Source organism: Diachasma alloeum, unplaced genomic scaffold (assembly GCF_001412515.2).
Source record: "Diachasma alloeum isolate Michigan unplaced genomic scaffold, Dall2.0 Dall_scaffold_00557, whole genome shotgun sequence".
Lineage (NCBI taxonomy): Eukaryota > Metazoa > Arthropoda > Insecta > Hymenoptera > Braconidae > Diachasma > Diachasma alloeum.
The window spans coordinates 96,166-122,715 of NW_021680689.1; the positions used below are offsets into that span (position 1 = coordinate 96,166).

At 39.2% G+C, this 26,550-nt stretch overlaps 1 protein-coding gene across 1 annotated transcript; it reads right to left on the reverse strand.

Annotated features, from left to right (window-relative positions):
- Positions 1-176: 176 nt before the first annotated feature.
- On the reverse strand, positions 177-26,207 carry LOC107043216. Its single transcript, XM_015264590.1, has 10 exons — positions 24,588-26,207; positions 23,679-23,764; positions 14,893-15,070; positions 13,954-14,187; positions 13,655-13,864; positions 6,264-6,464; positions 5,606-5,780; positions 1,992-2,161; positions 1,715-1,901; positions 177-1,639 (listed from the first exon to the last, which is right to left on the reverse strand). The coding sequence occupies exons 1-10, from the start codon at positions 26,205-26,207 to the stop codon at positions 1,476-1,478; spliced, it is 3,225 nt and encodes a 1,074-aa protein (XP_015120076.1). The 3' UTR covers positions 177-1,475.
- Between the last annotated feature and the right edge of the window lie 343 nt (positions 26,208-26,550).

Consider the following 26,550-nt stretch of genomic DNA (forward strand, 5'->3'; position numbering starts at 1 on the left):
ACAGCTGATTAGGGGTTGTTCTTGAGATTCTGTGGAAGTTTCCAGTGGCGCCATCGTTGAGGGGGTAGTTACTCATTTCGCTTGTCGGTAGAGAAGAAATTTGTTTTGCAATGATAACACCGTTCATCAGAGTTTTTATTACAAAAAAAAAAAAAGAAAAGAAAAAAAAACTTAAAGAGGAGAAAAAAAATAGATTTTATTTACTTGCCGTTAAATATTTATATTAATTCACCTGTATTACAAATTCACATAACATTTCATACTAACAATATTACTGAAACCGTTAGTTTGCTCATGTTTTATTTGTGTTTGTATAATAATTTGTATAAGGCCACAAATTTCATTGGTACCATAAAGAGGAGAGGACTAAGGGGCGGAAGGGAAAAGGGGGTGGAGAGACGCGTGTTCACTCGTGCGTGAATGCATATTTATTGTTTCAATGATATAATTGAATTTCATGTTTGTGTATGTGGTGCATCGAAGCGATTCGTATAAATCCCATATTTTTCTCATATCTTCATATCATTCCATTTTTCGAATTCAACTCATTTTCCTCTAGGATTATATATCGTAAATTATTCCAATTTAGTTTTCGTTGATTATTGAAAAAAATCAAATAAATAAACTCACGGCTGCATTCAAACATGATTGAGTGATATAAAAATGGGTAGGATGGTGCAGTGTTGACGCAATTATTTTTATTTTTTCATTTTCAAACGAGATAAAGCATGTACTGCGGGAATTTCATGATAAACGCACGTCGATGAGTGAATGAGTCAATCAAGTAGAAATATAACGAGATTATTTTTTTCTTTTCTTCCTTTTTGCGTATAAAATCTCAGTATTTTTTTCACGACAAAAAACAAAACTTGATTTTATTCATCATCATACCGTCTAAATCACCTGGACAACTTTTTCTATTATAAAAAAGCAAAGATGAGATAAAAATGAGAGAGAGAGAGAGAGAGAGAGAGAGAACAAGGGAACAAAAGTATTAAGAAATTTAAATTAATAACATCACGCAACTCCTCTCACTCTCATCGACATTTTGATATATCATATATATATATATCTATTTTTTAAGGCATCTGCGGGTATTTTTAGCTCCCATATTATATCGTTAAATGAGAATTATTATGACTTTTCATTTATCGTCTCTAGCTCTATTTGAAATATGACTCGTCATTATATCGAATAGAGCTACAGCTGAACAACTATTAACATTATACATTTAACAAGATATAGAGAAAGTCAAAATTACAAATGACTAATATTGCTACGATTGGAGGAGCAATTTCTCCCCATTTTAAATGAATTTTTCGCTAGGAAAATGAGTGAGGAATAATAATTATCGATCAAACAAATTATCAATCGTAGCGAGATTATGAAATAATGCTTGTAAAAGCTGTTGACTTTTTTGATATCCGTGACACAAGAATACATTGGAGATGTTATTTCATTCGTGATTAATTGAATCATTCGGTTGTGAGCTTTGCCTTGGCGCACTCGGGACAAATGATGTCTTCGGCGTCGGTTATGAATCCACGACCGACCAATGAGGTTTTACATCCAGCGCAGATGAAGCAATCGTTGTGCCAGTGTCTGTCTTCGAATGAGATGAAACGAGTGCCACCGATACCTAGAGAAGAAAATCACTCGTTGATTATTATTTTTTAAGTAGAGCACAATTTGCTCTGGAGCCAATTTAACTAACCAGTAATTGGTTTGGCGCACGAAGTACACCTCTTGGCAAAGAGCTCGCCGAAGCACTCGGCACAGTAGGGCTTATCGTCGCGTGAAGTGAATCGCTGTCCAGCCAGAGAATTGTTGCAGTGAGTGCAAGTAAAGCAATCTCTATGCCATGGCTCGTTTTTGTATGTAACACCACCGCTAGTTATAATCTGGGAGGAGAATCAATATTTAGATCTTGATGTAAACCACTTCACACGGCTAATTAGTTTCATCATTGATAAAAAAAAGACAAAATTTACCTTGTTGCATTTGACACAACGAGTGGCAAACTTGTCCTCATAGCATCCAGCACAGTAAATCTCCTGCTCACGTGGGATGAAGCTCTTTAATCCAATGGGATTCTTGCACACGACGCAGCAGAAACACTTTTCGTGCCACTGCCTGGTCTTGTACTCCATCTTCTTGGTACCTTTAACAGTCAAATTTTTTCATATCTTCATAATTTATTGTTTCCTTGATCGTCCAATTCAACTAGTGTTTCACCGACAAAATTTTCCCCATTGTCTTTTCATCTGACGATGAAAGAAACTCAAAGTATCTATCAACTGGTTATGGTAATCATATACACGTCATAATGCGTGTACAGCGTAGGCGCCTAGGCAATGTATTTTCCTGTCACTGATGAAGATCATCGGCCATTTTTGGACTCTCCATAAAGAATATATTTTTTTTTACATCATGACGCATTTGAATTTATTCTCCGGTACTTCGTATTCCCTGAGAAAATATTTCAGAAGATTCACAAATTCTTGTTGGAAATTTTCATCACATTTAATTCCCCTGAAATTTCAAGTAAGTTGGCCAATAAATTTCATGATTTTTTCCCCATAAATTCAATTCAATATCATTGTATGGAAAATTACAGCACTCAACTGTCTATGAAATTTAAATTTGTTTCCAATAATGTTGCTCTTCTCTTATGAGTTTCCTGTTTACGTGTGAGACTGGATGAGATAAAGGTCAGGGACTATGGCAATCTGTCAAGAGACAACAATAATTGATAACATGTTTTTTTTTATAAAATGACGATTTTATCCATCAGAATGACATTCGAGAGCTACCAAATGAGTCAGAACCTCGTAATTTAGCATTTTCAATTCTTTTCGTGGGCGTTGAAGCACTTCTCTGAGTGTTCTTAGCATTCATAATTTTTTACGTTTCAAATGAGATATAAATGATTATCTTTATAAGTATCCTAATAGCAATGATAATCTAAGACTTTAATTTTCCTCCACATGACACTGGATAATCGTTTCGGAATCGAATGCACAGAATTTCTCTCTCATTTTTAAGCTACACGTGAGTCAGAAGAACCATGGCGTGATGTCACTGTGTCCAACCGATATCCGTATATGTATAAACTTGGATGGGACCTCAAGGCCCTCTGTTTCGCAACAACGTGCCTCCAAATGCTCTCTCAATCGATGAATTTTATGCATCTCTTCAATTTCTTCACCGAATTAATTGAATAATTCACGCTATTTGGGCGCAAGAAATGGAATCATATCGAGAAAGCCTAAGCTATGCGTCACACTTATAAATATATGATCAATTGCCAAGCGAAACAAGCGAAAAATCATCTTGACCTAGGACGAAGATAATTCAACGTACGAGAAAGTTAAACGAACCACCGTGTACATCAATTAGAATGAAATTCAATAGGCAAACTAATATTGAAAAGGTCAACTGTATACTCCGCCACCCGTGGAGTCAAGGCTAATTTGTCGATTCTAAAAGGATTGAGTAAAGACGTGAGGATATACATAAGTGAATAAACGAAGATGTTCACTGAGTAAACACGCTCTAATCACGCTAATTAACCAAGTTGATAATATTCATCATAACGCACATTACCGGAACCTTTGAACATGTCATATACGGCCAGTATACCCGAGCCAAGTACTCCCGATAAGGTCACGTCTCTATGATCGCAACTCCAAACCGACCGGTTTTTCGTGACGTATATTATGAGAGCGCACTACCTCGGCCCACATTTCCTCCACGATATTCCTTGCCTCGGAAAAAAAAAAAAACAATCTACTCTTATTAAAAAATCTCGGCGAAGCAATTGCTTTGGAAAATAATAGTTGAATCACCTGGAAGTGCCTTTTTACAATCTCCCATTCTGCAATCCCTGCCCAAACAGCATTTAAATTTGGGATCACCCTCCAGAGGTACCATGCTAAATACCGCAATATCTTCGTCCTTTTCCTTCGCCCTTTTAATCCTATCCTCACCAACTGTCTTCGTCGTTAATCTCAAATTACTCGACAATCGCTCTCTAAACGCCTCTGTTGCCATTTTCAAAATGTTTTTAATTCACTTGAATTCACTCGAGCTACTATTTCCACTCGATTAGCCACTCTTGAGCTTTTGTTACAACTTTTGGTATAAAATTTTTGATTGATAAAGATTCGAAACGTCAACTCGTCATTACACAGAGTCAATGTGATCGCCAATGCGCCAGGATACTTATTGAAAAGAACCCGTGCTCTCTTGCCACTACCACACAATCCTTTACTTCACACAACTGGCGTTCTTTAGTACACAGCCGACTCAACATCGCGTGTGTTTCACGTCTCTCTCTCTCTCTCTCTCTCTCTCTCTCTCTCTCTCTCTCGCTCTCTCTTTCTCTTCCCCCTGCGCGTGCCACGCGGTCTGGAAAGGGATTTGATTTCTAAACGTTCCGTCTCGACGCAATAATTGTCATTAATTGATCGCCATTTAATTATCCCAAGGGGACGGGGGAAATCGATGAGTGTAATGACGTTTATGGCCCAACTTGACGGATCGATTGCTGGTCTAGGGAATCACTTATACCCGGCACCAGTTGTGATCAATGAATTGCGATTACACACGGAATTTGATGATGCACTCGTGGGAATAAACAGTGTACTTTGTGATTTCAATTGCGTTGTGTTGAAATGTGTAATTTCTCTGTGGAATTTCTCGCATTTTTGTTTGTTTTTTTTTACGTAGGGAAAACCGCTGCAGTATATGAAGTCAAAAACGCGGTGTTGGCTCACTGCGGTGAAATTTCAAGTTGCCAGGCTGGAATCAAACTATTGCGAGCAGGCGCAACGCTTCCTGCAATAACTTTTCATGTTACTATACTTAGAACTGGAAAGCTTTAAGTTGTACACTGTCTACCAAAAGTTCAATTAGAACGCGAATTTCTCATCTCGTCTTTTCATTCTAGATTTAAATTTCACATTATTGGGTTTTTACGTTTACGTTAGTTTCATTTACGTAACTTCTGTCAATGCGAATGTTTTTCAAGTGCAGTTTACATCCAGTTGTGAAAATTCGCAATTAAAGAATACTGGAGCAGGCACTTTCCACGATTGTAGAGTACTTCAATGACTTCTGACCTGTAACCTTGGTCAACAATCCAGGCCCCTGGCCTACATTAAAGCCAAAAGATTGGTTCTTCATTGATATGGTCATATACTGGTACTGTAGGCGTTCTCGTACACACGCACACGTTACATCCATGACCAGAATTATCAATTCTTTTTCGCGACTTCTTTCACTTTTTCATGCGATTGAGAATAACTTATAAAAATCATCAAACGTAGGAGTAGTCCTTCCCGACATACCGATAATTGTCCCGGTCAGTCGATCGTCAGCCTTGACTTCATTACCTTAATAAGAAAAACTAAATGCCAAATCTATCGACATTACTATAACTAGAGCATCACTGCAGAGATAAACCAATATGTTGTTTGTGATGTCATGAAAATGATTCCATTCGCATTTTTTTTTTTTTTGTAAAAAATTTACAATTTGTATTGTGCAATTAGCGTTGCAACTATACTCATTGTTGGATAATAAAACCTGATAAGGGACATACCTGCGCGGAAGATTTCGCCGCATCCATCGCAACGGCTTGCGAATTGGGCATCGTAGCAGTTGCCACAGTAGATCTTGTCGACCTTGCTTCCAAACTGTTTGTCCACCAAGGAAACCCTGCACTTGTGGCAGAGGAAGCAGGCCTCGTGCCAATGCTTGTCCTTGTACGACAGATCCTGCACAAACAAGCAAACAACATCCAAGTTAATTGCATGTTGTTTGGTGGAAAAATAGAAAATATCATTTGGAAAAATGTCGAAAGATATTAATTTTATTTTGACTCGGTAATGTGATGCTTTGAAAATCACCACGAAAATGGTGAACCCCAGTGGTGTTTAGTTTCTCATTGCGTCGGCGGGTTACGACCAAAATAATCATAAGCGATAACACCAGAATGGCGGCGGAGGTGGAGGAGCTGGAGGAGGTGGAGGAGGAAGATGGAGCGACGTGCGCCTGCAATGGTCGGGAGAATTTCTATTTCTAGGAGTGAGTAAGCCGACACCAGGAGCATCGTTGTGCCGTGTGAATTTAACTGAGGATGAACATCAGTACGAGTTTTGTATCGTATTATGGGCGTTATTGGCACGATTTAACTTGGATTATTGCATTACGTACAAACACTTGGAATCTGTTTTTGTTCTTGGTCTGGATGAAATTACCTTTGAGTCTATGCCGATGATCTTGTTGCATTCTTCGCATCCGTTTGCAAAGATACTCTCGTAACACTTGATGCAATAGGGGTGTTCGTCTCGGAGTACGTAACGCTGTCCAGTCAGTGACTCGTCGCACTGCCAGCAGCAGAAGTGGCCACTGTGCCAGTCCTTGTTCATCGCCTTTGTGTACTCTCCACTGAAAATTAACTGAAACCAGACAAATTAATAAAATTGATTAATATCAATGGAGCATATTTATCTGGAATCATTGGAGATGTTGGTTTCAGCCATGCTTCTCGCACTGTTTCGTCCCCAGATATGTACCTTGAATGAGTGCTGGTGTATGTGCTGGCTGAGTATATTTGTATAATGCGTAACCCCGGTGATTACGGTTGATAAGACTTATAAATGAAATGACTTTGAAATGAGTGGGAAAATCTCTCGTTGCAATCAGACTGAGGGATTATCTCACGGAAATTTTAACAGGTAACTCTGACGATGACTCTGAATCACGAAATGTCAAGGAAATCCGGGTCAAAAAAAGGATACCAACACTTTGGCTCTTGAGGAGCATCGTTAGCTGATACTTCCTGCAAGAGCTTCCAATCAGAGTAACCTGATAATGGATTTCAACAGGAGGAAAACAAATCAAGATCAAGATAGAAGGAAAAACGAGGTGAAAAATCCCGAAAACAACGATATAGCCTTCAGCCAGCACATACTCGTCGATGGCGGTGTGGTTGTTCGGGGTGTTGTCGACCTCGGTGATCGTGACCTCCGCATTCTGATCGTGGCTCTCTCTGCGTTTTGTCGTCTTCTTCACTTTGCGTGTTTTTCGCTCCGTGGTCGTGAACACTACACTGCTGTCTACGTCCGCCATTATTGTCTTTAATTTTTCGTTGGGATTCAATAACGCTTGGGAAAATAAAAAAAAAAACAAAACAAAACAAACAGATGTGGAACAATCAACAGGCCGTCCGAAACTCGACTGGAAGCGCAATTGATTTTTTAATAGTGTTTTAATTTTTTTTTTTGGCGGAGCAACCGCGTTGCTTTCGAAGTTTGCGAACTGACTGAAATCTAGGAACAAACCGACCTGGGCGTCATCTCATATCGGGACGCTATTTTCGGCGTCCCGACGACTCCAGAATATTTCTCCCTGCCTCGCATTACCCCTCGTCACGCTAAACACTACCCCTACCCCTTTACTTCTTACGTTATTCACCCAGTGGTTAAGACAAGTTTTACCACCACTACTAATTTTCATAGCTCCCCCTAATACCCGACCTCTTCCCTCTTCGCTCTTCCTCTACTTAACGCGTATCGTATTGGAGTCGTATTGGAGCGATGCAAGTGTGCCGGGTGCAAGACTTTTCATTCCCACCGAATGAGAGAAACCCCACTTTACCCTATAAAATTTATATATGTATACAGCTTCGTTATCTTTTTTCCTTCTTTAAATTGTCAAACACGAAAATGCCACCGGCATTCTATAGCGAAATGTATTTTTGTGCTGTGGTCCCTTTAATTCTCCGCTGCCTCCTTCTGGCTGCCGCCTCCTCGTGTCCCGAGAAATTCCAGCTTTGATATTACAACCCCTCTCCTCATCCTCTTATGCTATACGTGTTCATGCAAGAATAGCCTGGCGAGGTATTTTACGATACTTGACTCGAGTTACAAAATCGTTATTTATGCGAATTAATAATAAAACAAGAGTAGTCGTAAAAAATATGTGAGAGGGAGTGAGTACATACAAACGTAAACAAGTTGATGTGAATTTTTTCGCACATCACCAACAATGCTCTATGGTAAATAGGGGGAGAGGGAGGATTGGAGACGATGAACGAGCACACGCCGACTTGATAGTGTGCCAAGCAGGTGGTTTTTCGATACGATCTGTCGGTTGGACGAGTTATACCAGAGTGGGAGAATATAGAGGGAGATGAATAGAGATGAGTTGAAGGCACTGAAGAAGGAAAACTGGGGAAAAGATATCGCGGGGCTGTAAAGTGGGTCGGCATTTTCCACGCATCACCAATGTCTTGGAACCCTGCGTCAGGGGGGATTTTTTTCAAGTGTCTTGGGCATAAAAATTATGGCGCTCACATCAACTTTCTCAATGATTCGGGGATTCAATATTTTTTTCCGCCTTCATTGTGTAAATATTATGCAATCAATTTGATCGATAATCGAACGATCAGAGAATAGGGAGTAAGTTCAATTACTTAATATGATGAGGGAATCCAAGTTTTTGGTACTTGATGAACTGAAAAGTGCCCAACAGATGAAATTGCAACCGTAGGGTTTGATATTTTTGTCTTGCCCACGCGACGCTTTCATTTCAAGAGTCACACGGCACCACAAAATGCGTGTGGTTATGGGAGGAGAAGTTGTGAGTTTGCTAAGATGAAACTGTGGCATCGAGGGGAGTTGACAGTTTTCACGTAATGTGAAAGGATCATCTGTGATATTGTCATAATGAAAGTACAGTTGTAATAATACTATAACTATAACTGTATTTCATAACGTATTGAAACACACTCACGGGATAATTGCATCCATTATCTGAGCAAATTAATGATTTATTCAGTTCTGAATAGAGTTCACAGGAAATTGGACAAATTTCAATGTATTGTTTTCTACCCGAGTAAATATCAATAGAACAAAACAATACAATTAATTACGGTGATCATTGTTTTCTGATTTATTATTGTGTATTTTGGCGTTGTCCCTTTCTATTTGCATTTACTATACGTAACAGACACTAGAAGGAAATGTAAATCAAATGGAAAAATTGAATCGAATTTACCCAAAAAGCTTTGGTGCTCTCTTGATTATGAGGTATGCAGTATTGAATAGGGCCATTATTCTGCTGTTGAGCCGAGTCTTCGGCATCCCAAAACTCTTCATCGATCGACTCCTCTTCATTATCATGGGACATGTGCGAAAACTTGTGACTCGCGGCGACCTCAGGATTTCCAAATGACTGAACCCCCTTGCTGTCAAGACAATGCTTCTCAAACAATGGAATATTATTTCGGTTGTATTGACAATCAGACAATTCACTGTAGACTGGTGCATTATCATCGAGTGAACGTGACTTTGGAAATCTTTTACTCCGAAATGATTTTCTACCATCCCTCTGCTTCAACAATCCAATATCTTTTATACTCTCTGATCTAAGACTGGCGAACGTGAATTCATCGTCGGCGTCAAAATTCGTTTGTACTTGAACGGAAACACTTGATCTACTTGCCGATATCGACCCCTCACTGTCAGTCAGTGATGTATTGGTCCATTCGTCTCGAAAAGAATAATTTCCTACTGTCTGTACTGAAATATCTGATTTTCTTCTCTCAGGATCTCGTTGGCGTTTTGTTTTCTTTTGGGAAAGATTCTCAGCTGATTTACTGATCTCCGCATTCTTCGATTTTAGTCTCGTCGGCTTTCGCAAAATTGAGCTTCCACTTTTGCTTGGTTTGGATCGTTTCTGGGACGATTGCTCGTGAGAAATTGTAATATTATGGGTGTCTTTGGTATTTAACAAATTACCCTGGAGAACAATGGTATCCATGAGAAAATCTGGCGACTTTGATTCATTTTTCTTGACAATTTTCTTTCTACGTAGTCTTTTAGTTATTTCGACAGTATCTTCCATCGACGATCTCGGAGATGATGATGAATATTTTGTTTGTCGTACTTGTGTATCATGCTCGAAATATTCTTCTGTCAGTAAGTCATCCTCTGAATCATTGTATGATGCACTCAATAATACTGGACTTGAATTACCCTCCGGTTTAATGATCTTCTCAATAATGACATCCTGGGCCGACGATAGGGCATTATCCGAGAGTCTTGACAAACAACCCTCCGCCTGTGTTGCGTCACGCTCAAAGTCCATGCTGAGACGAGAATCTGGTCGGGACAGTCCGAGAGCATCGCGGCTGCTAATTTCCGAGAGAGTTGAGCCATCTCCATATCCATGAGATCGTAGTTGACTTCTCACTCTCAGGCTATATTCGTGGAGATTTTCCAATTTGTTTTTTGCACTCCGGGGCATCTTGAGGTCTCCCGAGTGTGTAATTCCGCATATTGAGTCGTGAAAGCTCGGTGTCTCGATGATGGAGTTATGATAGGACAGGCAGGGTGCTGGTGAAGTTGCCACATCGTTTGTTACTTGTTTCAAGGCAGCTAAAAGCTCAATGACACCCACGCATCCAACGAGAATCGACAGCAAAAGGCCCATCTCTCTCACTTTGATAATTTCATTGAAATAAATTGAAGAAAAATTATGAATGTCCACATGAAGATCATTTCCAAAAAGCACCTTGTCACAGGTGCCCAGTTGTGTAAGACGTCTACACCCACACTATTTCGCACACCATTATGAACTATCTCATGATTTACCGAGCACTGCTATGAGCGCGCCAATTCCACAGTCATCTTCAATCCTGTTCTCATCATAAATCAACGATAAAATTATCAGTCTTCATTTCATCTCAACAACTAATTAGTAATTACGAATTGGAACCGCCCGGTTAATATAAGTCACGAGCCACAACTGATTTGGTTTTGAGTTTTGTTTCTTCACAAAGTTAGATCGAACATATAAGTGGGCCACACAAGTCTCGACTCTGTCACTATTACGATTGCGTGTTCCACCTATATGACGGTGATGATGATGATGATGATGATGATGATGATGACACGGGGCCAAACGCACAACCCGGGGCTATCGGCTAAAATTAGTGTGTCCCTGGATGAGCAATGTCCTTAATGTTACCATATGGCCTCAAGTCGATCGATGATTCGGCCAGTTAATTAACATGCTAGCACTGTTGGCAGCTATCACTCCTGCGAGAAGAAATGGGGACCGAGGAGAGAACTTTCGGTGATGAGATCGGCAAATGAAACTCGCTCAACGTAAGAATAAGACCAAATTCTCTAAATAACCTATCGAGTTCCACTTTGATCATTCAAAAAGGGAATAACCAATTTCTAGTTTGTTATTGGTTTCATCCTATTGACACACGAATATTTCCAATGGATGTTTGCTAGAGCGTGGGATAGTATTTTATTTTCGGTTACTTCATCATCGGTTACGTGCCCACGTCAGACGATCATCATCCATACGCGCTTTTGCGCTCGGTACGAAAAGTCTGGCCAATTGCCAGATATTGGGCAGACGCTTTCCAATGGTATATGAGGATTGAGAATCTATCGAACTCGCGATAAGAATTATATTTGTAATCCACTCAGTTCGAAGGTAGAAAATAACTCGGCTAAAATAAAACCACTCAAGACAGTCTAGAGACTTGTGGGAAAAAAAAGTATTAATCTTTTTTTTTAATTTTTTTTTCAACAATTGATTGACATTTCCTTATTAGAACAAAAGGCGAATATTCTTTTTCTCTATTTTCGATTTTAAATCAGATGTCGGAATAGTGATATCCCTTCAATGGTTGGAATAAATAATTTGAAAACAAGTATGTGACATTGGTTATACTGGTCAAGTGCAAATACCAAATGAGAATGTGTGGCTCGTTGTGCTCGCAACCCTTAACACTCGTCTGATATATATTCAACACCATCGAACTGGTTAGAGACTCGATTATTTCCGTGCCATGAGCTAAACATTCGACCCAGTTGTGCCCATTCATCTTGTCGAAAAATTTCTACAGACGATGAAAATATACAATTTTCACTGTTCATAGCACAATAATTCAACTGATTCTTCTATTGCACTTCGCATTGGATAAATATTTAATTTTCCTCGAGATGAAAACTTTGATTTTCGAAGCCAGGAGGGAATCTTAATAACCCGGTACTGTGTGTTACCGTGTCAAGGACCAACCAATGCGGAAAAAATAAGGGTTTCACACTGTTCACCTGACGGTCTCGCGTGCAAAGGGACTTTGGGGTCAAGTTATTTTAAACTAAAAACATTGTAAATCTGTTTGATTTATTCATTGTTTCAAGCTGTGGATCAAGTCCTCCTAATGACATAAAGAGGAAGAAAAACTGACATTGTCAACAGATTATCATAATGATTCGAAAAATAAATATAACATTTTCACAATTGACGATGGAGAGTGTCAACAGTTTGTCACAGGTTTTTTCGATTTTTTTTTCTCTTCTGAAACTCGACAATTGGAAATTCTGTTTGAATGAATTCAGTGGATCTGAGAACTTACCCAAATGTCAAATGATTAAAATGAGGGGGATGAAAGATTTAGATGTTGGACTCGATATTTGTCGAGAGACTTTTCGATGACTGGCTCTAAATAATCGGCCAAAAGGAGTGGCTCTGGATGGATCAGAATATACCGCATGTGGTGGGAATATGCAAAATTCAAAATAGATATTACCAAGCAAGTATTGCTGATGTCCAACCAAAGGTAATAGAATTTCCTTTTGGATGGAAACCAAGTCATTAATTTTTCCCAGAAATTGGAAGATTCATCACTGCCAATAGTACCAGAAAGTGAAGACAATATAAAAATAAGTTTGAAAAAGTATCAATCGATAAATGTAATGAATGAGCCAAGTGTCATCGTCTCATTATACGCATAAAACATTTGCCTCTGTAGTTGAGATGAAGAAGCGATGGAAGAGAAGATTGGTGAGATACTCCGCAGTTTCTGATTTCTTGTACCCCTAAATTTTATTTTAGAACAATCTAAATAAAGACCGTATGTGGCCCACTTGCATCTCCGTCAGACGACTGAGACAAACTAGTTAACTACGACATTGCTTTATTATTCACATAATTCCGCGGATATTTCGACATGTTTTTCTATTACTCGTTGTTGACCCGAAGACAATTTTAAATTTTCACCTCGTGCCATCCTCCTCATTGCCATTTCCGGCATTACAAGGCGAGTAAAGAGTCTGATGATAGTGTCATTTATTTTTTGCACAGAAAACAACAAATATTTAGTTAGCGCAAACAGCGAATAGAAGTAGCGTTTGTTGCTAAATATATTTGATACATAAATGTCCTGCAGATAGAAATGATTCCATCATCGGCGACTATCAATGGAGGACAAGATATTATCATTATTCAATGCAAACTGTAATGCCGGAATATATGACATTAGGATTTCGTAAATTTGGAATTTTTCCATTTTATTAATAGCCTCAGGCTTCAGCGCTGTCGGTGTTCGGTAGATTCAAAAACTAAGTATAATAATCACTGCTGGTGAGGCCGATATAGTAGACTGCATGTAGTCGATACAGTGGATAATTCACTCAGCCGAGAGTTAATCGGACGAGTCTGACCCCTACGGGCATTACTACTTACTTTTCGCTCCTGTGATATATCAGTTTGAACGTATGGGTCCGATCATCTCACGAGCAAATTTAATTGAAGGAAAGGAAATTAATGGTGAAATTACCTCATCACAGGCCGCGCATCTTGGTTTGAGTTCCTCGGCGTAATGCCGTTCGCAGTACAATGCATTGTCATGAACACAATACGCCAGGTCAACCAGCAATTCATCACAATGTGTACATTTGAAGCACGTCGGATGATAGAGTTGTCCAAGTTTACTGGCCATTATCACCAGGCTACCGTACTTGAGTGGTTCGTGACAGGTTCCACATTCCTACAATAATAATTCAACTCGTTATCATCGAGATCATTTCATTCAACAGATGTTTGAAATTGTTTGAAATTCTTCCTCATCCAACTCACATGATTCCTCTCGAATACCTCTTGCACAGTCCCGATGTCAAGTGCAATTTCATTTCTAGCTGCCATAAAATCATCAGCACTTGCTGAATGCTGAGGATCTAGATGTCTACAGTACGCCCTTGCTAAATCCTGTTTTGGTAATTGGGTCGACAACTGGCGATCCCTGTGACGTTCACCCGGTGTACCAAGTCTCGGTACTGATATTTCTGGTAACATTGAAAAGTACTCCTCCACCTGGCAAACACCGAGATTAACGTTACTTTTCATTGTTATCATTCATTTCAATCGCCTACTGCAGGGAATAAATAAAAATCCAGATTGATGATTTGGCAGGGAGCAGACACTACCACTCAAGCAAATCGGCTATTAACAATCGTAAATTTTTCAATTTCAAGAGTGCATAAAGCCGTTAATATTGAGGAAGGAAAATAGAATTATTGGCGATAAAAGATGGTTGCTTTGCGGTAGTCATTACGGTGTCATATGCGCATTTTGGGTAAATTATGACAGATATTTTCAATATATTGAACTCTGGCAAGGCTCCAAGAGTCAGTGGCTGTGTAAATCGTACATGGTTTATTTTCAATATTTAAACGCAGGGGTTCATTGACGAGTGTATCAAACATTTATGAAAAAACAAAAAATGAAAAAAAAGAGTGAGTTATGTAGTAAAACATTTCATCACCATCTTGCCTCACTCTTTTGATGTTCTATTTAAACATCTATCATCGTCTAACCAGAGATTTTGTGTACCTTCACGCCACGTAAGACTCAAATTGTTTCTTTTACAGTCGGCAAAATTGATATTAATGTTTTGATAGTCCATGCTAATTTACTTTCTATCCCCGACATAATTTGAAGGATTCCTCTTGGTCATTTATGGGAGTCAGTGACGAGTTTGAAAATTAGGATGAATTAAGATAGTTAATTGTGCATCACCTTGTTTGGTGGTAGACCCGGCGGTGCCCATGCCAGTCCTCTTTCACGCGGCTCGAAGCCAACGTAATTGTTCGTCCCAGCATCGCCTTTGAGACCCAAACGTGCCCGTACCGACACCCACTCTTCGTGACACACATCGTGGGCCTCCTTTGGACATTTACAACTCGTACAATTTTTTCTGAAATTTGAGCAATATTTTACCACTACTTTGTTACATTTTATTAAATTAGTTGGGCTCTAACGGCTAATTAAAATCATGGGGAGGTTTATGAGGAGATGATCAATATTTGTCAGGGGAGCACCTTTCATTAAGAACTGCCATTCCCTCACTTGGCGTCATAAAAATTGATCTGTCATGTGATTGAATTGTCCTTTTTTTCCAACAATGGCGACAGATATATTTTCTTCACAGTCAGACTTTATCATGTATTTATCAGTAAAATGCATTATGAGATGCTCTCAGGCATGCCTTCATATCAAATTTTCTCTAATGAAAAAAAAAATTGCTTTTTTATTAGGGGAGAGGAGAAACTTCATTTCATCTCATCTTGCCACAATGACAAATAATTGGTTTAAAGAGGATAACAATTGTTGATAGATCTATGTTAGTTAGTCGGGGCCAGCTGTCACTCAACAAGTACGTGGTGCCATAGATATATTTTTGTCTCTCGTCAAATACTAATTTTTCGTTAGGTAAAATTACAACACAGTGAAGCATCATCCGTAGTCAAGTCTATCAAAATTCTGGAACATCGCCCGAGATCATTCCTTTCTTTCTCTCTATCTCTCTAAAATGACGCACGTAAGCATTAAGCCAAGGGATACTTCGTAATTATAATTCCCGGAAATGCATCATCTTACCTTGATGATGTCAAGGCCCCATAAACTTTTAGAGTACACAAGAGACCTTTCTCATTAGGGAATGAAATTCTTTAGAGGGGAGGAATCACGTCAAAGAGAACAGTCAAATGACTCCATGAGTGTATATAAAAGGGAAATGTTAATATTCCCCAGGTTCCTCGTTATATCAAGAATTCCACTGTATGATAGTAGCGCAGGGAATTGTCCCAAGAGGGGTGGGGGGACTATTTAATGAGGTTTAACACCCTTTGAAAGGCGGCTTAAGAGGATCTTGGAATACCTTCGACACCTCAATTGAAATATTCGAGATTACAAGTAGTTGAGAAGAGTTCCAAAGGGATCCGCCCCACCCCCCTCCCCCTGCTACCCGACCTTTTACACGATACCTGTGAGATTAATTAAAAGCCCTTAAATTAATAACGAAAAGTTTATCGCAGCTAAGATGTCAAGGGTATTGTCAAGTTGATTTTTTCATTAAAGTTCTCCAAGTATCTGGTGTTTAGGAGGGGAAATAATGAAGAATAAATAGAGAAAGAGTGATGCACTATCGATCAGTTAATAACTGGAGTCGGGTGTGCGAGGGTAAATGGACAAATGGATACGCCCTTTTGAACAGGTCTATATGCTAAATGAGAGTAATCCGATTTGCATGGTACTAAAGCACGTTCGTGTTTTGCAGTAGACAAATCGGAATATAATTGAAGCTAAATGTTGGACGAATGTCTTTGGAGGTTTATAAAAAATTAGATGGCATAGATTTTTTCTTAATTCTATTTTGTTTTTTTTTTTATTATTTTTTTATAAACATTGACTGAAGTTTATCATTACCTAACAATGAGCTCGAAAAGCTCAAATTGATCGAAGACCTTACAGTAAAGATGTAGAACCCTTACACAGGCCCATTTCATACCAGGCCAAGGTGCAAGACTGAGATCAAGTCCGTCCTCAAGGGGACATTTACCAATCGTAACACCTCTTCTTAATTCAGCGCCTGAAATTGTGGGGAAACGATTTTTTCTATCCAACATTGGATTTCTCTTGCTCCTTGGTAATACGTCTGTCGTTTTAGCTCCCTGTTTTATTTCAGCACCAGACAAGGTCGGATACCTTTCACGACGATCGAGTGACGATGTTTTCCTGTATAAATCCTTTTCAGGAACAGAAGGACACCTTGTGCGCATCGTGTCGCGACAGTAGGGTGGACTAACCGGTCTTTTTTTTGGTTCGGCAATTTTTACGCGTATTCCTTGTGGCTCACCGCCTGGTGAAGCAACACAGGACACCCTCACCTCCATCTTCGGTGGTTCCTGAATACCCTGACCCTTTGGGCTCATTCTTGTGACGAATCCTGACAATAGGGTTGGCGTCGTGTGACGCCGCTGGAGTCGACCGTTCAGTGTGGAAAACTCTATTATTCACTTTAACATTTTCCTGTCTAGCAGTCTATCGTCTCACTATCGTCTCTCATTGTATTCAATACTCTAAAGTATATAAATTAGACATATCTTGTTTAACCAAAGGGGAAATTAATTGCTCTATAACTGGTAGGATGACACCAAAGAGGTTCAATTAAACATCAGCCAATGGTTTTTCAACGAAATAACCAATCAATTTTGATATTTTTTTTTCTTTCTGAGAAATTTTTAAGTAATGACCTGGGGGAAAATGAAATGGGGTTGTACAATGTGAAGATTCAACGCCCTCAGATATACATTTTCTCCAACTCCCTACTATCAGTCAATAATATTGGAGTGCCTTACGATGTTCCTCGGCGGATAATCATTGATACATCTGACATGTGAGATAAAGCTCTTTGTATATTTCAGAATTACTAACGATTTTTTTTTCCTCTCATTGGGGACAGAAATGAAACCACCCAAGACTTGATGGAATATGAAAGGATACACTTGACTGAGAATAAACAAACTATCTTGTTGAAACAATAAAATAATTTTATGCACAACTCGTGAATGACACGAGGAATAGCGCGCAGGTGTTATCAAAAGAGGCCACGTTATACCTCCTACGTTTCTCGCTTTAGTGCGTATCTGCTTGGCGGTAATGGAATAAGAGGGATCGGTAGCTCTGGCTAATGGCTATTAATTAGATAAATACTTAATGTATGAAGAGACGGTAATGGTCATCGTTTAAAATAGTTTCACACTTGTTTTGTAAGGTTTGCTTCACTTGACGATAAATCTCACTGATTTCCAGTGTCTATCGGGTTTTTTTTTTAACAATACATTATCAGTGATTTATTATAATGAGAAATGTTGAAAATTGCATGTTTATTTTGTCGAGAAATTTTCACCCACACGCTCCACCTCTGACAGATCGAGCAGTTTACACTGTTGTACACTTAATAATACACCAAGAGTTATGGAACAATAATTGAACTTTAATCACCAATTTTGGCCAGGACAGAGGGTGATTATTCTCAATTACAATGGCATTTACGAAAGATGAAAGAGTGCATCCGCAGAAGGAGTTTACTTCAAACTGGCGCCATACGGGCACTACGTAGATTGGCATACCTATACACACGGAAAACCTGTGGGCTAAAGACGCGCACGCGCCCCAATGCTAAACTCTCGACACGCGGTGTCATCTCTGCAATTTTGAGATGGGAAAAAAAAATTTTCCTCCCCCCATTTCCTATTTTTATTTCTCACGTGGAACTCAACTTTCTCATCTGAAAGAGTCATTCATTCATTCTTGAATTTATTGAATATGGTTTCTCATATTATGTGCACCTGATGCACATAATATAAGGGACAAGGAGATAGAAATAGTGAGTGAAGAGTAGGGTGTGCATCTTCAATTTCATTTGTGTGACAGACGAGTAACAAACACAGTGACCTTGGTATTAATTTTTTTTTCTTTTTCCGCCCGCTAGACACAGTTGACAAGCATTTACGTAAGGTATCGTTAAGTTAATGGTTTTGTTAGTAAACCGAGCACCCAGCGGTAAAAAGAAGCTGAAAATCTTCGATCGCTTTATCCACACATCAAAGCCCCAGAGCCGAAAATCTCGGCGTAGTTGAAAGGCCAAGGTGGGGATTATGACATGACACGTGATGCCTGTTTGGCAGAGAAACTTGACGGTTCGTTCCCTCCAATGTTCAAACCTTCTCACAGTAGCATTATAATATATGGAGCAGCGAAAATTTGTGGTTGCGTACTCCTCGGTCCAGAATTATTTTCGACGATGGAGACGCTGTAAATCCATTCATAAACTATTTTGTGTTCTCATATGCTTAATCCGATTTCCCTTGAACTTTCGAGTTACGATTGCCTTGACAGTGGGAAAGACTCAACACAGCTCTGTGGTATGAATTGAAGGGCGCACGAGTTGGGTTGAATTTCATATTCATTGCACGCGCCTTGATGGCTGACAAATGAATGGTGTCACTTCCTCCATTGCGTTGTTTATCCTCATTGATTCAACTATTGTGGACTAATTAAAATTGAATTTTTCTATGGGCAATACCTACAAATGCAGGGATCCACTGATTAATTCTGTGACAATTGAGATCATCTGCTCCCTCATCAATGTGAAAAGTTTATTTACGGAATACACAAACATATATTTATAAATTTATAGTCATGACATGAGGAGAATTGGACGGCACATAAAGTCTCCAAGGTATGGGCTTGATTTCAAGTTTTTGTAGTTACAGTTGTGATTTACGGGGGACTGAAAAAAATACTCCCAACGCTTTAGGGCATCGCACCTACTGTTTAAAAGAATACCGCAATAATGATGGGACATTTTTTTCCATATCTCATTTTAAAAATATCATTCATATGACAGGCCACTTGTAAATAATGCCAATCGTACTCTCGACTTTTATGCAGCAGCATAAAACATTCACTTTTCGCTGAATGTTTACTCGCCGGTCGCTAGTCGTACTGATAGGACCTAGTGTTTCTTTGATTTGAATTGAAGTTTAATATTTTAATGACTCATCAAATGGTTCACAGCCTTGGACTATAGGTGACGTAAATAGGGATGTGGATTTTCTACTCGAGAGGAATGGATTTAATCAATTCTCATTTTTTTTTACTGAAGTAAAAAAAATTTTCTTACTCGATAGGCAGCGGAGTTTTACTGCAAGACTGACAAAAATCTACGTCACCACTCGTATTATCACCTAAAGAGGCCGATGAATTATTGCACAGTGATATCTCACTTTCACGGACCGAGGGAACACGTCTAGGTCCACGTCGTCTCACCGCAAAATTTCTCTCCCTCGACGGAAACTTTGGAGTCTTTTTCCTCTCCTCATTCACTTCTCTCACCGATAACCCATCGTCCCAAACCATTTTTTTCTATCACCAGTCATTCACAATGGGGAGACAAAACTCTAATGTCTACGAATAAATCGCGTTCAACTCACACTGATGATGGTCGTTAGTGTAACACTCTGTTCCACTTCCCCCACTCTGTAAACCAGATATCGCAAATCGAATTCAAATAATCCGCTTAGCGAGGAGATACAAAAGGAATTTTTCCCAGTTTACAAATATGAAGCAGATGACTGGCAGTTTAAAAATATTATTCACTAAATAAATGGTCGACTAATGAATTCAGAGGAGAAAGCGAAGACAAAGCGAAGACAATTTTTTATCACAAAAAAGCTTGTTGTCTTTAATAATACATGGCAACACATATCTAATGAATTAAGCACAGGAGAGCAATGAAAGAATCTAAAGAACAAGCTGACCGCCGACCGCACTCTCTCCAAGTGTCCAAACTACTATATACAATGATTCGCGTTCGCATTCCGACTGACGCGTCCTTCCAGCTGTAATACTCCTCAACTCCAAAGTTCCACTCCATGTACCAAGGAGAATGAAAATGATGAAAAAATACGAGACAAAAAAGCGAAGATGACATAGAGTTAACTATTGCACGTAAAATGACCTTCGCCAAGCGTTTTGCATTGCATATGCCATTGTCCGTTCTTTCAGTATGACGTGTCGATAGATATATGTGCGAAAAAGAAACGAAAACGATTGAAACACCACGCGTTACATTCAATGTAATACTTTCACTTTTCTGCCGTTGGGTGAAACATCGAAAAATAAATATCGGTCATTAAATACGATTTTGAAAGCATATCTCTCTCGTGGTTTGATTATTCACACTCCAATACGCCAGTTGAAACTGCTGATTTTGTCTTCCCCTGTTTTTTTTTTCAATGATAAACAACAAACTTGGGAACTGCTATCGCAAATCAATAACTTCGTTATCAGCTACGGGTTAATCTCATTGGTTGATCCGAAATTTTGAAATGAGAGTCCATTTGAATGTGAAAATATCGTGTAAACGCAAGACTCACCCAGTTTCATCAAGTCTAGTAGATTTACAACATTCCTCGACCTCGTCATCTCCATCATCATACGCATTTACAGCGTCATGAACAATAGTCGTGTGTTTTCTCGCCTCCCATCTGGCCCCCATCATTCATTCAACCAGAGTTAATCCACTCAGACACTAGTATCCACTTGTGAATGGTTATTCTGTTTTCACACACAATTTGGCCTGCACATTACATAGAGTTAGTAAATTCTCACGAATCTGGGTATATATACCACTGTCCACCACTGTCCGATTCATCTGAGAGGTTAATAAAAAGTGCGTGTATCGGATGGAATACCAACTAGTAGGATATACTAAAAGTAACGCCAAAACTCGTTTTATTTGATGTTGTCGCGGTTGAAGCGTTATTGCCCGCAGCGGCGATAATACTACTCTTACCCGGTTATACATATAGTGATGATCACATTCTAAATATAGATATAATGATGGATATTAAAATTCAACAGGTCCACAATGCACTCTTTCACCGATCTTGAAAACCATTATTGTTCAATGTTGGAAATTCCATATGTCTTTTGCTATTGACAAATCACTTGCTTTTGATTTGTCAACAATTCAAATGGAATTCAACATTATAAAATTGGAAATTCTCGTGTTATGTTATATAACTATAGTTAATAATAATACTGTTCAGACAAATTTGACTCACTGAATGTTTTCAACTGCACGTCTGTAATCATAACGACCTTATCTCTAGATTCCGCGTTTGCGCAATTTGTAGATGATAGAACAGTCACTCAAATTTAGCATTTAATCTGATAATGGGAGACGAGTGAAATTCATTAAATCTTTAAATCAACGCGAGCTCAACTCGTGAGAATGTAGAAACTGGAGTGTTCTGAGAGGGTCTATGTTTATCGGTGAAGGCTCTCATCGTCAAGGCTTACAACGCCACGTAATAATGCCCAACTAGTATGTGGCTTGCTATATCATGATAATATTCAGTCACTGATAACAATGTAATTCAGTTGAGGAGTGAATTAGTTGAATCAAGCTATCTTCTCTTTGTTCATCACAGAGAATTATTCCCCTAATAAATGAACAATTCGATTCTCCGGGAATGCGAGAATGTGTCATTTTCCAAATATTTGGTTTAACGACCACCATTGGCTTTGTGAGATGAAGAATTGTAGAGTGACTAAGTGCACTCAAAGGCTGAAGGTGATATTAGCCTACTTGGAATGCGTGGGTGACTCCGAGTCACATCGAACCGTCATAATTGAAATAAATCTGGCAGTGAGAAAATTCTCCTTAAAAATCATAACAATGGGTCAATGCAAACAAGTCAAAATCACAATATACTATATAATTCGCAACGCTTCAACTCTATGCTATCCAAAAATAGAATGTATATTCTCTCGTAAAAATCGAATATTCAGTACCTTTCAGAAATTTATAATAAAAGGTATAATAAACCTTTGATGCCACCTGCTCAGTATTTAAAATGTAGGAGGTAAACACATGCAAAGACTACAAAGAATGTATCACCAATGCCTCACGCATCAATATGCATTCTGCTATTTTGCAAAAGTGCAGCGTCACGTCCACTCCACTTCGTGGAAAAATTAACTGCGTGTTCAGCATCACAAAAGAAAAAACACTGCAAAATTCACCAGACACTTTCCAACAAACACTCAAAATCACTGTTATTCGGGATAAAATTCAACTTGGAAAAGTACGTTTTTACTAGACTTGACGAGACCACCGAGTATTCCCAAAGACTGAATGAAAACACGCGAGAGATGATGAAAAATACCTTGACTATCCTACAATCAAGGTAGACATAATTGCCCCAATGGTGACGAATACAGTATTCACTCAATTTGCATTTTTAACTATATCTTACGAATGAGATTGTGGAGATTGTTGAGTGTTGGGTGTTTTTTTTTCTTTAAGCACGTGGCAACCACTGCAACTGCACCCACGAATAAAACGTGTGTGATGTCTCACCCAGTGTTGAGTTAGCCGACTCCAATCTGCCCTACTCTCTTCGTTTACATTCGCCAAGTGCACACATAATGCACGAAAAAGGTCACCGTAAACTCGCCATTTTTCTTCTTCACTCTTATTTGTTTCACTGGGCAATTTTTTATTGCCTCGATGACGGTTAGGCACTTGTCAAAGCGTTCAAACACATGTCAATCGACGGATGATTTGAAAAACATTTTTTACTTCTCGATTCTTTGTATTCGCTACAATTTCCCTAAATTTTACTAAATCATTTATAGTCGCGTTGAAAAACTGTTGAAAATGAACTGAGCCAAAGTCCGATGCGAAGTAGAGAGTGTCACATTATATTCTCCCGAAATTCACTATTGGGTTGTATGCGCAACTGTGGTATTTAAAATTGTGCTCCGTCGGCATTTAATTCATGAAATTCTTGGCCCGTTGACTCGGTAATTACCACATGTCAATGGTGAATTGAAGCTGACTCAATTTTATTGAGAAAAAAAATTTCGCACTAGAAACTAGAATAGATGGGACGATTAAATCGAACAATTAAACCTTTTAAACTAATTATACGTTGCATTATCCTTACCTCCAGTTATGCGGTGAAAAACCAGGACAAGTCTCGCCGCACTGTAAACACGGCTGGCCATCCTCAAGGTCTGTTATTTGTACGGTCTAAAACATAAAATTTACTCATAAAAAAAGGAGGGAGAGGGTAAATAACACATGGTGAGCTCAAAGGAGCTCACTGGATATTTTTTGTTGAAAAATGCTGGAACACGAGACAAGAGAAGGCTTTAAAAATTTGGCGGTATAAACAAGGTGTTGAAAAGAGTGAGAGACTTGAGGGAGGACAACTATACGAATATGGTTCGTACGCCCACATGGACTGGATTCGATTGACGTTGTAATTGTGGACATGGCCAAATATCGACTAGGTGGTTGAATTTCGAGTTCACCTATCCAATAAATCCCCTCCAGGATTAAATGAAAATGTCATGGAATATCTAATTGCAACGAGTAATTCAACATTTTAGTTGAAACAACTTCCGCGTTATAATCCGCGTTGAATTAAATTGCCGAGGGAAAATAAATTTCCATGTCCCTGAAATAGTTGTAAGCCGAGAAAAAGTGGAGGAAAACGAAGTAATGAACATTGAGATTTATGCACTGCAGGGATATGGAAGAGACGACACTTTCTCACATGTCCATCGATTATAACGGCGAGTTGGCCGTGCAAGCTGCATACGATAGAAAAAAAAGATGTTTCATATGAGTCGAGTTGTACAAGTGTTACTATGGTATATTTGTATATGTATAACCTACGCGATGTCTCTCGGTGTATATAAAACGAGTGGGCGGTTTGTTCGCTCATGATTTTTTCTCTCCTCATGTTTCTTTTCTTTCGTATATGAGGTATTGCAAAAGACACGTACAATTTAAATTTTCGGTTATTGAACTGTGTTGAATATAAAGTCAAATGTATATGAATGTATACCGAATCAAGATGACGACATTGGGTGACTTGGGGTGAGCCTGCAGACTCTCTCTTTCGATTATTGAAGAAATCCTCGTAGTCCTCTGAATCCTCGTCGTCATCGACAAATCGCCTTGGTATTTTTTCTGATTCATCTCTCGATGATCGACTGTCAAATTTCATTTCATCTCTCATCACCACAGGACTCGTTGAAGCCCCACGAATGCGAATGACTGTTGTTCCATTTCTCTCAATCGTCGAAAAATCACCATTTCGATTTTCCCTACGATTATTACCACTAAATCTGTTGCTACACTCGCGCTCCGGAGACTCGTCATCATCCGAATACCGTGATAATTCTCTATCAATCCACGATAAATCACAAGAATTGCGATGAGCTTTGTTCCTATTTTTATTCCTGATAAAATCATCGTAAGGGTCCGGTTTCGAGGACAAAACACGTGAATTTTTTATAGTATAATTATGGCTGACCTCGTGATCGGCGGCCAGTGTTGTAGGTGGTGTTAGTGGCCTCGAGTGTCGATCGTTCTTCTTAACATCACATTTACTTCTGACATATTCACTGTCACGTTCACACGATTCATTTCTCGAATGATGATCTCCACCACCAACTCTAGATGATGAATTATCAGCAGAATTATCTCTGTCGTAAAAGGCATCACGCTTTATTGGTGATGAGCGTGAAGATTCAATGTGCTTATCATCAGCATCACCGCTTCTGTAATGGTACTCAAATGAGCTCTTTCTACTGAAAGAGCTGGAGCTCTTATCCTCCAGCGAATTCTTTCTACTTTTTCTGACTAGATCAACGTCTATTTGTGGTCCTTTGGCCACAGTCCTCCCGTATTTTTTAATAAACTGCACGTCATAATTTTCACCACTCAGTCGCGTTCTGCTACCATTCATTATGCGCTTGCTATTGGTATCTTTCAATGTATTCTCAACTTCACGATCTGGTGAATCCTCGGTATATCTCGATGATCTCTGCGAATAAATATCCTCCTTGTGGCCCTTGCCAACTAAATTAACAAACATACTCTCGTTCTCCCTCCCAGATGGCCTTCTCGGATTGATGAAATCACCATTTGTTCTCTCATCCTTCAACATAAAAGGATTCTCCTGTTTTGAATGCCTTCGATTGAGGACATCCCTCTCAATACAGCCACCTTTGTACTCTAAATTCTCAATGTTATTGGTCAATCTTTTGATTCCACTGCTCTTTCTTTCATCATCTTCAAATGATTCATGTTTTCTAACAAAATCATTGCAGTCGTGCAATTCTGACAAATCATCAGTACATTTGACCTGTTTTCCTGAACCGTTGCTTGCACTTGACTTACCGTTCATCAGTCTCGCACCAATGACTCTATCATTGTCATCTGTCATTGAACCACTGCCATTTGACGTCCAGGGCTCAAATCGATGATCAACTTTTATTGTATTGCCGTGTGATTTACCATTCTTGTGTATCGGTTTCGCTGGTGACGAATCTCTCTCACGAATCTCACCATTGTTGTGTGCATTTTTCGACCAATTTTCATCCTCGTCGTTGTTGTGATAAATCGGTGATTCAAGCTCAGACTCTTCTTTTCTCCAGGTATTCCAGAAACGTGACGTCATTGTCAACACAATAATTGATGTTTGATTTGATGATTATTAAAGGGAGAATAATACACTGGTTGGTCGCGACGCGATGTTTCGTGGTCGATGCCGAATCACCGAATCCTTCTTGGTTACGGACACGATTGGAGCAGAAATCCCCCGCGCCGCGGTTCAACTCACTCCGCCGTATAAGAAAAAAGCAAGTGAGGAGGACGAGGTGGGCACAGGAGAGCGACCCTGAAAGTCCACCGGTTGACTTTCACGTACTCGTGTGCACTCTTCGAGGTGCGTTGTGGGGCCCCTCTATTCTCTCTTACTCTATACCCTGTCTCTCTCGGTGGGTTCCCTTCGTCGGCAAGCA